Below are 16,279 nucleotides of genomic sequence, written 5' to 3'. Positions count from 1 at the left end.
CTCCCGAGTTCCTTTAGCATCCCTCAGATAATAATCCACTGGCTGCAACATCTTGATACTCCTCCTTTGGAGGCAATTAAATATGATGATGTCCTGACTACACTATGGCAATTAAAATTAAATACACTATTTGGAATACGATATGAAAATACAGATGAGAAGTAGGATTTATTTCCCATAGGTTTAGATAGCAACTGGAAATCATGGGGAAGGAGTCATAGTCCCACACCTAGTTTGTGACTGGGCAAGACTAGGCTCACTCCCCCTGAATTCCAGTTCAGTTCACTCTTTATATGTTCTAAACCGTATTTTGTTTCAAGAGGATATGTACAAAACACATACATATACAAACTAAATATATACCAAAAAAATAGCATAACAGTTGTAGCGTAAAAGTGGACGGTATATATTATGATCATGACTATCCAGTATTCTTGAAGAAAAAGAAAAGATTCCTTCTTTTTTTGAATTTTTGCAGTTAAATAATAAAATGTCTGAATTTTCTAACTCTTTTTTTATGGAAAGCTTCCTAAAAATGTTCTTTAGATTTATTACTTAAAGAGAATAAACTGAAGATAATCAGCGTTAGTATCACAAACATGTTAGTGAGATATATTCAAGACAGAGCTTTGGAGACAGATGTGAACTGCGGGGGTCGGGGGGCAGGGGAGAGGTGGTGGTGTCAATCATAGTGGATGGTAGTGGCCCTGAACTTAATTTCTTGGAGGAAAAATTCTTTTAGGTATTTGTTTTATTTTCACAAATGTGACTTAAAACACAGACGTTCATGATAAGCAGTTTAATCAATAGTCCAAGCATCATCTCCTCAGTGGTTCATCACTACTGAGATCAATCACCATTTCCTTCATTTCATTCTATTTTCTTCCTACAAAGCCCCTTGAATCTAAATTCTTCTCACCTCCAGTACTTCTACCACTGACAAGGCATGTCTGATAAAGAAAGGTGCTCTGTGGAAATGTTTTCATCAGAAAATAGGACAATGAAAGCCACCTATACTTGAAAATATTACCGGAGAAGGCTGTTGGGACGTGCTTCTATTCATACATTTTTTCATTTTTATAATAAGCTCAAATTGGCCAATAACTTTTTCTATCCTATTTAAGTCAATAAGATGCAAGACAAATTTACTGAAACTGATACAGCTGGATTATAAATGCCAAAATAAATGTAATGACAAAATAATGGCAAAGATCAAAGGCAGTTTTTCCTCTGAAGATTATCTATTAAAAGACAGATATTTAAGATACACCAACACCAAAACTAAGAAAAGCAGATGGCCAGAAAACGATGGTTTCCGCTTTGAGTTTTACATCTAAGAAATGAAATAAACAATTAAAAACTACTTACTCTTTGCTGTTTGTAGTGCTTAAACATTCGAATGCAGTGTTCAATGATAAATAACAAGTAAATGCCTCCTAGAGCAACAAGTCCTTTTAATACAGCATCATATTCTTCCAAAAACTTCTTAGATTCATGTCCATGAGAATGTCCGTGCCCATGTGCATGTTGATGACTGTGATCATGTCCACCCTGAGACTATTAATAATAAGAAGAAACACTTCTAAATAATTAAAATGCTATTTTAAATTTTGAGATTATAATCTCCTAGAGGACACAGAAAAACTACCTTTCACTTTTTAAAGTGCTCCCTAAATATTATTTAACTTAAGTAGTCTTCCATTTAATTTTGCTATCCTACTGCATTTCAGAGTAACTCTAAAATAAGACCACACACTCAAATGCCTAGAGGGGTTAAGATACGGACCACAGTAAGAGAATCAAGCCAGCAGTAAGAAAATACGGAGTGACAAGTCCTTTGTAAATTGAACTGAACACGACCCAGATAAATGCCTAATATTTAGTAAAAATAAAACAAACTAATTCAACAGCAGGTCACCACTTGTGACTCCCTGTAATCTGATTTTTTCTTAAACTGATTATATTTTTATAATATTCTTCCCTTATAAATTATTTCAAAGAAGTATGAAGTGCTACCTCAGCACATACTGTGGTACATTAGCCAAACTGTATACTTAAACGTGTGTGATTTCCTACATTTTAAAGCTTTGGCAAAAATAAAAAATAGCTTTACTTTTGTACATACATTTAATTGTGAAATGTACAAGTTTCACAATATTAATCTTAGAGAAATTAAAAATTAGAAAATTAGCTTTAAATATTGTCCTTCCTTGTAACGCTTGTATTCTCTCCCCATTTGCTAGTGGTCAACAGAAGAGGTTTCTAAACCTCTCTAAGGAGCGAAGACCATTCAAAAAGGTAATAACTTTACTCAGTTAACACTTCTCAAGGGAAAAATAAGTTTAATAGCACTTAAACATTGTTCTCACTTCAACTGCTCTTATTAGGCCCAGTTCTGAAACGGACTGTTGCTACTCCTCACGGCTGGTAGAAAGGGCAAGCAAGGGTAGGAAAAGGGGGAAATAACATAATGAATCAAATTAATAAAAAAATTCACATTCACAGTTTTATGATTCATTCATTCATTTTTTTTCCTTAAAAAGGCAATACCATATACTGTTCTAGATACTAGATTTGGAATTCTCAACCAAGAGTGCAGAGGGGTGATGGTGTGAATAGAAAAAAATATTAAAGTCTGTAATTTTACATTTGGAAAAGAAAATGCCTCATTGTTTTCAGAATTTGAAGTAAAAACAATAACACTGGATCAAATACTCTTAACGAGCAACAGATAGACTTAAAAAGGTTGATAAGCAAGATACTAGGAGTGTGGGCTTACTTATGATCATTAGAAGTGCCCCCGAATGGAAGAAGACAACTGGTGGACAGGTGAAAAGATAAATGGCCCCTGTGCAAAGAGCTAAACACCTAAAAGAGTTAACCAAGTATGTCCGCCTACTCCTGCTCTAATTACGATGCCTGTGGCACACTGGTTAGATGCACAACTTTCTAAGACTCATAGACTTCTAGAGGCTTTCTTTCATACACACAGATAAAAAGATACATCACTCATTGATTTTTTAAGTATTCATTTTCAGAAATGCTAATGAAGCAAAGTTTTAAAAAATTTCAGCTTTACTGAGGTATAAGTGACATAAAATTGTAAGATATTTAAAGTATACATCGTGGTGATTTGATATGCATGCATTGTGACAGGTGAAAGAAAACTAACGTTACCAGCCTTTGTTGCCATTTTAAAACCTAACGACTCAATTTACCTAAAAAATATTGCTATTAAAACTGTACAAATGGAAAAATATTTTAGCCTGTAAGCAAATAAAACAACACAAATATTATATTAGTGTGCTACAGCTTGCTAATGAAGGACTCTTTTAGCTTACATATTTTTAGTTCTTTTAAAGATTAAAAAGATTTCTTACATGGGGCAGCAGATGAAGAAGGGCATCTCCACTCATTGTTCCTACAGCTAGCGCAACAAGGAAAGTGAGAAGGAATTTGAAGCATCCTTGGTTAATGATGGGGACCAAGATCACGCCTAGCAAGGAAAGCAGGCTAATGACAGTGATAGAAATGATACCACAAATCCACGCTGTAGGAAAGAAATTAACAGTCAACATTAGTATGACAATATAAACCAAAAAAGCTCCAAAGAAGAATAAACATAAAATAACTGAGTCACGGAAGATAGATTATCTTACCCAGACCAGGCTTTTTAAGAAGCTTTATATTTTGGCACTGCGTGTTTGAAAACAAAACCACCATATAACCAACTCGAATACTTCAGAGAGAATTAAGAAACTCAGAGCAAGCTATAAATGGTATCTTCAGTAGCCCACCTTATTAGAAACACGGACTTAAAATGACTGCAGGCTGTGATGCACATTTAACATCTAGACTGTAAATAAAATTTCACCAATCGCTGAAGATAAAACCACAGCAATAAAACTGTTTATTTAGAGAGTATAATTATAAAACTCTCCAATGGGCATTAAAGGAAGCCAAGTATCTTATGTACCATACTCTGTAAATCTTTCTAATACAAAGTTTAAGAAACAACAGATCAGCCCAAAATGAAAATATAGTCAAACGAGATACAAAAAAGGCTTATTACTGGTAGCTTTATTGTATTTCATTTCTTATTTTTACGAAGGATGACTCAGTCCTCTTTCCATTGACATCATCTCATCTTCATACCCCAGTTCCAAACACCCTTTCCTCCAATTTGGCTTTCTGTACAATTTCCTTCTTTCTTTTTTTTAATCTCACTATGTAAGTTTAACTGGATCAGAACACAAGAGGAACATTTTCACAGTATGACTTGTGAGAAACATAGGTGTATTTGGGCTGTTCATAAGCGCGTAAGATACCAGAAATAAATGCCAGTGGTTCTGGGGTGGGGCACTTTCATTTAAAATGTGACATTACTTTCTATTAATAACCTAAAACAAAATAGAAATGCTATGATTTAAAACTTAAATATGATTTAAAACTTAAAATTTAATGCTATGATTTAAAAAATTCCTATTTTAATATTTATCTATGGAAAATTCCACTGAATGATAATTTTGTCAAATTTTTAATCTAAAATGCTATTTTTCTAGTCAAATCTAACAGGACTATAAATCTGCTGAGAGACTTTATGTTAAGTCTTGTGATAAGAGAACAAAGGAAAAATGCATTTCCTCATCAAGATAACTTAAAATTTTCAAAGACAAAGAGAAGAAGAATAGGTAAGGAAATGAAACTAATTGACCCACTAAATGCTGAACTTTATCAATAAAATTGTTTATCCATTGGGTGTTTTAGTCACAGCATCCAATAACATTAACACTACCTAGCTAATTCTCGTTAGCTAAATTAGCTCACAGAATGAAAACAACAGGTCACCTATTACTAATGGAAGCTCTGTGCTTTATCCCATATCTAACAGATAACTATTAAGTGGCCACAGGTATACACAAAGTCAGGGAGCCAATAGTTACTGGCCAACCAAACCAACAAAAACATCACAGCTCTCAAGCTCCAATCATACTAGTGGGAAAGAGAGACAAAAAGTACCTATAATAACTAAATGGGACAAATTGAGGCTGGTAACAAAAACATTAACCTGGAAATAAAATGTCTCATATATTAGTATATAACTCTCCCTCCCCAAATATATTTTTCCTTAGTTTGGCAATAATCCAATCTAGGAGCAATTTATCTCAAAACAATCTAAAAGCAACTTCAATTTAGAACTTAAACAGCACTAAGCTAATTAGAAAAGCCAGTAATTCATATTCCAAGAGACTCTGTAGTAGGAAAAAAAAACTGTACACTCACTAATGTAAATATATATGAATAAGGACTGCCAAAACTACACACAAGACCCAAAACACCATTCAAATTTGATAATTTTCATAAGTATTAGAAATTCTTATTAATCAGAATTATTTTGGCCAAACATTTACTGGAATTAGTCACCAAAATTACCCAATAAAAGTATTTCTTATTTTATTCCTATGTTTCAATTGATAGCCAAGAAATTCCTATAACCAGGTTAAGATACTAAATTGAAATCCACATTAGCCAAAATCTAGTTGGGTAAATCTTGTTAACCTGATTTATTCTTTTTTCTAGTATTACATTATATTTTACACTGAGAAATACATATTCATTCATTTCTGTATTTGCCTATTAAGATATTTATAATAGAAATTAAATGTCTAAATCTTAACATAGAAAGAATACCATTAATTTGTACAGTGGACATCTGAGATGATTAACAACTTATACAATATAATTTAACAAGCTAATAAAAATCTTAGCACTACATGCATATTTTAAAATTTGAGCTTATAAGATTATAAAATGAGACCCTATTAAACCAACATATAAATATTCCTATAAGCATATTTATAAAAATCTAATCAGTAAAGACTTGAGAAAAATGCGATTCTATTTCCTAATCATAAAAATTATATCTGAAAATGAACATTATTCTCGGTATGTATCTCCTTTCTAAAAGTCTCAGCATATTAACTTCTGGCTAAGGGTATCTTGAATATGAAGAAAAGTCCAAGAAAGAGTCTACAAAGCCGTAAACATTTTGCAATGTTCTGAGATGATTTATACTCTCAAATGACTTTTGGTTAATAAGCCAAAAACCAAGTTAGCAAATGACAAAACAATCAAAATTGAATTCAGTGAAAATCAATTTGCCAACATGCAAACAAGTGAGCTAAATACATTATAACTGAAATCCAATCACTGGTAGATTGACACACTAAATTAGCAAAGTGCTTACACATGTAGTTGGGGGAGGGTTTGTGTGAAAGGGGCATGAATTCATGTGTGCACAAATGGGTATATGTCACATATTACACACTCCCAGTGACAATTTCTTATGTATCAGCTCTGATAATTATACCTCTTTCTCATCCAGGTGAGAAAGCAAGTAACTGAAATAAGAAATGTTTGAAAGAGAGAAGCCCACTATGATCAGAAAATCTTTGGCATTTGTCATATTTGACATCTAAAATTCAGAAAATACAAAAAAAACCACAATCCCATAAAGGAGAAAGCCTTACATAAATCAATCCAGGGTCATACCATTGCCCAACTTCAAGAGCACCATTCTCATTGTATCTTTGAGGGAGTGACATTTACTTAGAGTACAGTATGAATGATACCACTTGAAGTTGTTTAAGAAATGGTATTATACTGAGCTTGGACAGTTGCCCCTCCAAAATAAGTTGACATATACATACATACACACACACACACACACACACACACACACTTTAAAAAAAATACAAATGCTTTTGGGTTTTTGGTTAGATAGTAAAATGACTGGCAATAAATTGGCTACTGAGAAACAGCAACGAAAAGCCAAGAATCAGAAAAAGATTTTGCTTTTAGATTAAAATTAAATAATTGATATATAACTTTGAACATCTTATTTAACTCTTTAAAACAGTTTTCCCATTTTACCAACTAGAGGAAATACATATGGTATGCTTGCTACCTTCAAACGATTTTTTAATTGATTTAAAAAAATAACCAATTCTAGGACTAAAAAGGATCCTGTAACTTCCAGTAACATTTTTTGTACATAAAACATAGAGGGCACAATTGGGACTATTATAAAATAGTTTATTACTCCTCTGTGTACACATTGTATTGATCGACAGAGTTGGAAATTAGAAAAACTATTTTCAAAAATGTCAAGTATTCTGCCCCATTAAAAAGACAATTTTTAAAATTTCTTCCTTACTAGTAGCTATTTGAACTGGCAACATACTAGCTATTGTCATACTATATAGCTAGAAAGGACTTTAATAATCTACACTAGTATTCCTCAAACTGTCTTCATCTACGTTAAATAATAACACTTCACATCTACTAGAATGGGGAAAAAAAAAGAAAGAAAAACATGTTGGCAAAGATGTGGAGAATCTGGAACCCTTGTACATTGCTGGTAGGAACATAAAATAGTGTACCCACTGTAGAAAAAGTTTGGTAGTTCCTCAAAAAGCAAAATAGGATCAGCACATAACCTAGGAATTCCACTCCCAGGTAGATACATACCCAAAAGGACTGAAAGCTGAGACTTAGATACTTGTATGCCCGTGTCCATTACAGCATTATTCACAATAGCCAAGAGGTGAAAACAACCCAAGTGTCCATCCATGGATGAAAAGAGTAACAAAATGTGGTAATATAGACGCAATGGAATATTATTCAGCCATAAAAAGGAACGAAGAGCCAGGCCTGATGGTCTAGTGGTTTAATATTTGGTGCTCTCACCCCCAAGGCCTAGGTTCCTTTCCTGATTAGAGAACCACACTACCCATCGGTGTGTTGGCATACTGTGGTGGCTGCATATTGCTGTGACACCAAAAGCTATGCCACTAGTATTTCAAATACCAGCACGGTCGCCCATGGTGGACAAGTTTCAGTGGAGTTTCCAGACTAAGACAGACTAGGAGGAAGGACTTGGCTACCCACTTGTGAAAAATCTGACCATGAAACCCCTGTGAATAGCAGTGGAGCATTGTCTAACACAGCGCCAGAAGGTGAGAGAGGACAGCGCAAGACAACTGAGCAGGGCTCTGCTCTGCTGTACGCAGGGCCGCTAGAGGCCAGAATCCACTCGATCACGCTAATACCAAAAAGGAATGAAGTTCTGATACATGCTACAATGTGGATGAACCCTGAAAACATTATGCTGAGTGAAATAAACCAGACAAATATATAAATTAAATAAATATAATTAATAAAAAGACAAATATTGTCTGATTCTACTTATATCAACTATCTAGAATAGTCAAATTCATAGAGAAAAAAGGAAGGCTAGAGGTTACAGGGGCTTCAGGTAGGGGAAAATGAGGAATTATTGCTTAACAGTTACACACCTTCTATTTGGGGTGATAAAAAAAGTTTTAAAAATAGATAGTGAGATGATTGCATAATATTGTGAATGTAACAAATAACATTGATATGTACACCTCAATGGTTAAAATGGCAAATTTTTTGTGTGTGCCCATGAGGGATATTTGCTCTGAGATAATATCAGTTGTCAATCAGTTGTCAATCTTCTTTTTTTTTTTGCCTGAGGAAGATTAGCCCTGAGCTAACATCTGTGCCAATGTTCCTCTGCTTTGTATGTGGGATGCCCCCACAGCATGGCTGAGGAGTGGTGTAGATCTGCACCTGGGACCCGAACCTGCAACCCTGGGCTGCTGAAGTGGAGCACACAGAACTTTAACCACTCAGCCACGGGGTCGGCCCCCAAAATGGCAAATTTTATACTGCATATATTTTACCATTAAAAAAAAGTTAAACAGCTAGCTAAGATGGCAAAGTCACAACTAAACCCAAAGTCCTCTCTTAATGCAGTTTTCTCCACTAAATCAGAGTATTTTAAGAGAATTATTGGCCAAGTGATTTATTTATCACTTATGTATTTACCTCATAAAGGTGGCTTCACATAAAAGAAGATCTATAAGAAAAATAAGTACAATTAAACATGAAGGAAGGAATATATTATTATTAATCCAAATGGCAATCAATTTTTCAAAATTTGAGCTAATTAGGATAGAAGGAGAGGAACAAAAGATTACTACAAAACAAACTTGTAACTACATGAAGTTATTCAGAATATACCTATACTTATTTCAATGTCACCTAAAAATATATCTAAGAGTAAGGTTAATTAAAGTATTTATGTCTCATCTAACATGAATTATCACTTATTTTTGCCAGTGCCAAGAAATAAGGGACAAAGAGCTACATTTCCCATTTCAGATAAATCAGAAAATTTCCAGATATTTTCTATAGATCGCAACCATTCCATCACAACTGTTTCATTAGCAAAACAGCCCTACTATTCCCATAAGTGTGTTATTATAGATAAACGTTTTCTTATACAGATTTACTGTTGATTTTTAAAAATAATCTTAGTTTTCCAGCACTAAAAATTTAAGTAATAGTCATTCTCCTAACAACTTGTAAATCTTCGTCAAGGAAAATTACAATCCTTTCAACCTATGAGAAGTAAAGTTGACTTGAATTTATGGTACTTAAAATACTTTCCTATGCTATTTAAATACTTATTTTTAGAATTAATAACATTTACATTTAAGCTTACATAAATTCTATTGTAATTTCCTAGGTGTAGAAGAAAGCAATTCAGGCAATAAAATTGTTTTGATTTTTTCAATCACAATTTGGTATAAAGCAAAAAAAACCCCCCCAAAATAGCAATAAAAAACAACAAGCAATAAAAGGCATCTTTTATAAAACTTATACCAAACTAACAACATGCAAACTATTAAATAGAACTAGCAATGTTTTCTTTATTTGCACCCAAGATACCATGTGCAATAAAGAATGCTAAATGTCTGAAATAAGCTTCCCTTAGTCTGCAAATTAGGTTGCTTACAACGTTAAAGGTCTCCAAGCTTTCGTTATTCACCAACTCCCTTCCTCATTATCGAGGGAGAAAAAGCATTCTTTTAAAAAGAAGCGCTCATCTGTGGAAACTTTCTAATTAATGTGGTTCAAAGCATGTGCAAGATGGCAGTTTCCTACACTGTTTCAGCATTTTAATTGGCAGAAAATGCTTAGTGGCCTCTTCACAACCCCCCCCCCCCGCCCCCCGGTAATTAAGCGAGGGTCAACTCTATGAGTAAATGAACCAATCTCGGGAAACAAACCATTTCTACCATGCACAGTATACAGCATATTTGGTTTACAGCCGTCTTTGAACAGTTAATGAGGTAGTAGCTGTGTACTGTGGGAGATTTATCCACAACAAGTTAACCTTTCTTAATGGTGCAGTAGTCATTAAAAGTAATTACTAGCAGGGCATTCTCTCTAACAATTATTAACATCTATCAGGGCATAATTAATTTAAGCTTCATTTCTGACACTGCTAATAACCACCTGCAAACAACTAATCAATATTCACTATTAGTAATGTATTTGTTTTCAAAACAAGTGCAATTTCCTCTAAGGCTTATCAGATTGAATAAGCTGTAATTTGCAATATTACTATAGTCAAGCATCTGTCAATAGCTTCGTTAAAATATACACATTATGTATGTCAATATTACAACATAGATAACTTTAAGTCATAATCTCCAGTTGATGTGAAAACAAAGAACTAAAATTTTTTAAAAGCCTTAGAAATAAAAAAGTCTTTTGAATTCTAGATGCAACAATCTTCTTTTTTCCCTGTAAAGAACAAATTTCTTTTCTTTTCTTTTTTTGTGTGAGGAAGATGGGCCCTGAGCCAACATCTGTTGCCAACCTTTCTCTTTTTGCTTGAGGAAGACTGTCGCTGAGCTAACATCTGTGCCATCTTCCCCTATTTTGTATGTGGGATGCTGCCACAGCATGGCTTGATAAGTGGTGTGTAGGCCTGCGCTCAGGATCTGAACCTGCAAACGCTGGGCTGCCGAAGCAGAGTGCATGAACTTAACCACTATGCCCCCAGGCTGGCCACAAATGTATTTTATTTTTAACCAAATTAAACAATCTCAGACCCAGCTTCCTCGTTTCTCCTGCCCCAGGGAGAATTTATAAGCTCCTGAGAGAGACTGTAGCTCCTAAGGCATTCACTAATCTACAAAGATTGAGGAGCATAAAGCCAGGAAAGGGGACATACTTTACCTATGCAAAGATGCGAATTCTAACCTAGTGTGTGGACTCACTTTCTCTGCCTTTACTGATCTTACCAGACTGAACCCAGCTTGTCTACCTGGAAGAGCATTCTTAGATTTTTCTTGACTAATCTATACTTACAGCAATAGTTACTTATATGTACCAACATCTACCTCTACCACTTTCCTACATCTGCATTGTCTGTCAAAACATTACTAAATATACTCTCCTTATCTCCCTGTCATTTACATTCTAGCAAAGCATACTTAAGAACTTCTAGCAGGAAGCAGTAGAGCTTAGCATAAGAGAAGAACTTAGTGGTTACGATTACAGGCTTTAGATGGAGAATATTCTAGTTCATATCATGGCTCTGCTACCTGGCAGCTATGTGACCTTGAGCAAGTTACTTAACTTCTCAAAGCCTCCTTTCCTCAGCAAATTTAAGTAAATAAAAGTGTCTATCTTAAATTAAATATCTTTACCTTATAAAACTGTTTAGAACACATAGTAAGGTTCCAATAAATATGGGCTATTATGATTAATTTATCTAAAGTTATTTTCCTATTGCAAAGAAATTAATCAAGAATAGGTAGGTACCTGGGAGACTTACTTTGTTATGTGCTGAGAGCACTTCCTTTTATTTGTACTCTTTAAAGCTTTAAGGACCATCTCTATCCCAAATAAAATTCTTATATACTGAAATGTGATATTCTTAAATATGTCCACCCTATCCCTCCACTATGAAAAATTTTAAAATTCTGCCCTTCCAATCTTTTACCTTGCAGAATTCCATTTTTAGCCCATATTCATACTTCTCAATTTCATCTTTTATTTACTATGCAAAAGCACCATTACAACTTGGGGCATTTCAAGCAGAACTGCGTTCATCATGATTTTACACATGATGAAGTTCATGAAAATCCCACCCATTCTAAGACCACCATATTATCAAACTACACTAGGCTGATTGATATATTCATAAAATGATCTTCAAAGATTCATTTTCAACAAGTGTCTTTCCTGGGTTGTCAGTGAAAGCTTATAGACTAATACCAAGTGATTTTTTCAATCAATAAATATATGAGCTCTTACTTTTTGTCCAAGGTACCCTCTATCTTAGGCACTAGGGGATGAAAGACTCCCTCACTTCCTTTAGGCAACTGAAGTTCAACAAAAACAGATAACTAATCCAATTACTAAGATCCCCTAAGCTCTGTACTATGAAGGAGACACGAGAGGATGTCAAGGAAGGGGACTTAGCTAAGGCTAGGATAGTCAGTAAGTCTCCCCAAAGGGGCTAATCCTTGAGCTGAATCTTTGCGGAATCACAGTAGTCAGTCAAGTAGAGAGGGTTAGAATGTGAAAAGGCAGAGAGGAATGAGGGAAAAACAGCATCATCTGTTATCAGGAGTTCATTATGGTTAGAGCTGAGAGGAAAGAAATAAATGGTGGAGGATAAGGATGGAAAGGTAGGTAGGCAGGCAGGGGTCATATTCTGGAAAGTCTGACGGGCCAAGTGAATGACTCTGAACTTTGAACAATATAGCATAACGCGGTTTCCTAAAACATACGAGAAAAAATATAACTAGAACATCACACCAAATCCATGTTCTCATAGATGTTATTGCTTATAATATAAAAGATATAAAGAAAAATATTAGACAGTTAATGAAAAACATTAAATAGTGTAAAGAAAAATGGGAAAAACCATAAAGGTGACACCAGAATTAACTAAATTTGGAAGATAATAGCATAGTCATTAATTGCCCAGAGGATTTATGAGAAAACCTTAGGGTTGGTGGGCTCTATGATTTATTAGGCCTGGGAACTGTGTGCAAATTACTAAACTTTTCTATACCTCAGCTTCCTTATCTTTAAAAACAAGAATCATATAACAGTTCTTTCATGTAATAATTTAATAGATTATTGTTACAATTTAATGAAAAAATGCATATAAAAGACTTAGCACACAAATAGCAAAATGCTTAAACTTCCTAGTTTGATCCTAGCGCTATCACTTACGAGCTCTGAGACCCCTGGGAAAGTTATTAGATAACATTCTCCACCTCACAGGACTATTGTGAGGAGTAAACAAATTGATTTTAAAACAGTGACTGCAATATGTATTTGTTAATAAATAAAATAAAAATATGTATTAACCAAACTCTTAACTATCACTAAAAAGAAAAAACTCTGTCACAGAATCTCATTTGCCATTTTAGAAAGATAAATCGAGCTTAAGTGCTAAGGATGACCTACAAAGGGGACAGGAACACAAGCAGGGAAGATTGAGTTATTTCAACTATTGAGTAAAGAACCAAGAAGGACCTGAATTAAAGTTATGACAGAGTGGATGGAGCTAGAAGATACTTACGAGAAGACTCAACTGGACTTGACAATTGATTATACAAGGGAAAAAGAGAAACAAAAACAAAAAACCTAAGATAAAAAAAGCCAAAGATTTTCAGATTTTCTCAAAGAATGAACTGTAACAGCATTTGGGAGTGAACAAGAGGTAAAAACTTTACGTGGAGTAGAAGTTTTGAAAAATATTAAGTGGGAGATACCCACGAACGTCAAGGTGGAGCTAACTAGCCAACTGGATGCCATGTGCCTGGAGAGAAGCTTAAAAATAGTTTTGGTTTTACCTTAGTTGAAGCTCTCTAGATGTGCCCATGACGAAGTTCATGTGCCAATCACCGGCATTTCTGAGACGTTCCTAGAGTTTAACCACAGACTTCCCTTTTTACTTCCTTAAAAACTTCATAATCTTAGCTTTTTGCAAGAGGCCCTCAACTCTGTTAAATGTTAAGTAATTGTAACACCAAATAACTTAAATTACAGGCCCCATTATCAACACTTGCCCATCAAGAAGGATCTATTTATCACAAACCTGTACTTTCTTTTTATTCTAGTTCTCTATCCATAGCAAAACATCCCTCTATAATGCCAGAAGAGATAAGTAAATGTTACTGTGCCTCCCATCTTCCCCTGATCTTTTTTAAGCACACATATCTAAACCTCATTAAAACATATTGAAAGTCACCAAAAGGAAGGCAGTAATTTAGAATTACTCTCCAATTCAACTACATTAAAAAATAAATATATAAAGAGACTATTTTGAGGAGAAAAAACTTAAGTCTTTCTTACCTGATGCCCCTATATTTGTCTTATCTTCAGGAACCAGATTTTTATCCTTATTTAAATCTTCAACTAAAAGTTTGTCAAAATGCTCAATACAAAGTCTGCTGTCAATTTGATATAACAAAGCAGGGCAAAGGTATGTAAATAGATCCGGTGAGATCGGAGAGTTGGCACCGTGACCATAGTATTTTAACAACTGAGTGACGTTCAAACACTGCAAGGAAAGTGATAAAACAAATTAAGTAAAAAGAGTACTTTAAGAAGGTTAAGTAGAAAAATAAATTACTATATAATAAAAAATATTCTAAATATCATTTAAAAATAATCTGTAATACACAGATATGTATTACAAATAAAGCTTTCTGATAGAAATTTACGATAGGAATACATTCAACTTGATTACTGAAGACTTTTTATGGATTTTAACCATTTTCCACTCCAACACATGAAAGATAATGACTTTCTGCCATTGATAAGAGTAACTCACAGTTACATTTCCAAGATTCTTAAGGGGTGAGGAGAAAAATCACTTCCCCGGTCAAAGTACAATCATCAATCACTCAAGATTCTTATTTGTGAAATAGTGTTAAACAGAGTACTTTAATAACTTTACATTAAAATATGCCATAATATAGACATTTTTACTGCCTAAGGCACCCCAAAAGAATATTATATTGAAGAATTCTATCCCAGTGCTAAAACCAGAAGACGAAGAAAAGGCAGCTTCATCCACTGGTACTTTAAGTATAAAATACAACAAAACAAACAGCAAACAAGTTTGGACCTATCACATAGTGAAAACAAACATCTAAAATTAATGCAAAGAAGACTGTGCTGCCTCCTCTTCACACCTATCAATGCTGGTTGCATTCTTGTTTACTGAACTGCTATCTGATTATGATTTTATCTATGGTCCGAAAAACCAAATCAAAATATACAAACAGACAGACAATTCTTCTTAGGTCTGAACAAGAGGTACCATCCTATCCAATGCACAGAACATTTCCAGAAATCCTGAGAAAATTCCCAATATGCATCAGACCTGTGAGGATACAAAATAACAGGTCTATGATGCAGACCCCAGTCTGACACAAAGAGTAAACATTAACGATAATATCCAGATATTATCAACAAAAGATTCTAGGATATTATCCAGAGTAATAAATGAATATATTTCCTTAAAAGTAGACTTAAGATTTTAAATATAAGTTATTTTAAAATCAGTATTTATAACTGTTAAGAACCAAATATCTGATGATTTATCTAGGGAAGAAACAAAGATATTTACTTAGATGCAAAACATACTTCAATAACAGAGACAGAAACAGCAAAGGGTGAGGTCATTTTCCACATTAGATGGTGCTGCTTTTCATCCGTATGAACAAAAACGTCAATAATTTTTTCTAAACTTTAAAAAGACTGCTAAAAATTAGAGTAAACAACGGTGTTGATATACGTTTAACGAAACAAAAATAAATGTGTTTAAGGTGAACAGTTTAAAAAAAAAATCAAGAAGGAACCAACCAAATGTGAAAGCATTTAAAAGAGCATGAAAATTTAGAAAATGCACCATCCCATTACTATTGGAGTTTCTTATTATTATATCTTTTTGCATTCATCCTAAACCTGCCAAAGGCATGAGAAAAGACTAACTCCACGAGCAAGCAGGCCCTATCATAACCTGACAGAAAACTAACCTACTGTATGTGCAGAATACCAGACTTTGGAGCTAGACCAATGACTGGGAACCATTCCACAGTTAATTCATTAAGTTAATAATTATGAAAAAGAAACTGTCAGGGCCGGCCTGATGGTGCAGCAGTTAAGTTTGAGGGTTCCACTTTGGCAGCCCAGAGTTAACTGGTTCAGATCCCGGGTGCGGACATGGCACCGCATGGCACCCCATGCTGTGGTAGGCGTCCCACATATAAAGTAGAGGAAGATGGGCACAGATGTGAGCTCAGGGCCAGTCTTCCTCAGCAAAAAGAGGAGGATTGGCGGCAGATCTTAGGTCAGGGCTAATCTT

The 16,279-nt window shown here is 34.4% G+C and overlaps 1 protein-coding gene across 9 annotated transcripts in view; it reads right to left on the bottom strand.

Annotated features, from left to right (window-relative positions):
* SLC39A10 (solute carrier family 39 member 10) overlaps positions 1–16,279 on the bottom strand; it is a 123,680-nt gene that overhangs the window by 21,178 nt on the left and 86,223 nt on the right. For all 9 annotated transcript variants that reach the window (XM_070242075.1, XM_070242078.1, XM_070242080.1 and 6 more), the window contains 3 exons: positions 14,260–14,467; positions 3,381–3,550; positions 1,369–1,557 (listed from right to left, as the gene is read on the bottom strand). In XM_070242075.1, coding sequence (XP_070098176.1) covers positions 1,369–1,557; positions 3,381–3,550; positions 14,260–14,467 — 567 coding nt within the window. The remainder of the gene's footprint in view (positions 1–1,368; positions 1,558–3,380; positions 3,551–14,259; positions 14,468–16,279) is intronic.

The sequence above is a fragment of the Equus caballus genome, chromosome 18, assembly GCF_041296265.1.
Source record: "Equus caballus isolate H_3958 breed thoroughbred chromosome 18, TB-T2T, whole genome shotgun sequence".
Taxonomy (NCBI): domain Eukaryota; kingdom Metazoa; phylum Chordata; class Mammalia; order Perissodactyla; family Equidae; genus Equus; species Equus caballus.
The sequence above is the reverse complement of the archived record's forward strand: the minus strand, read 5'-3'. Positions and strand labels throughout refer to the sequence as shown.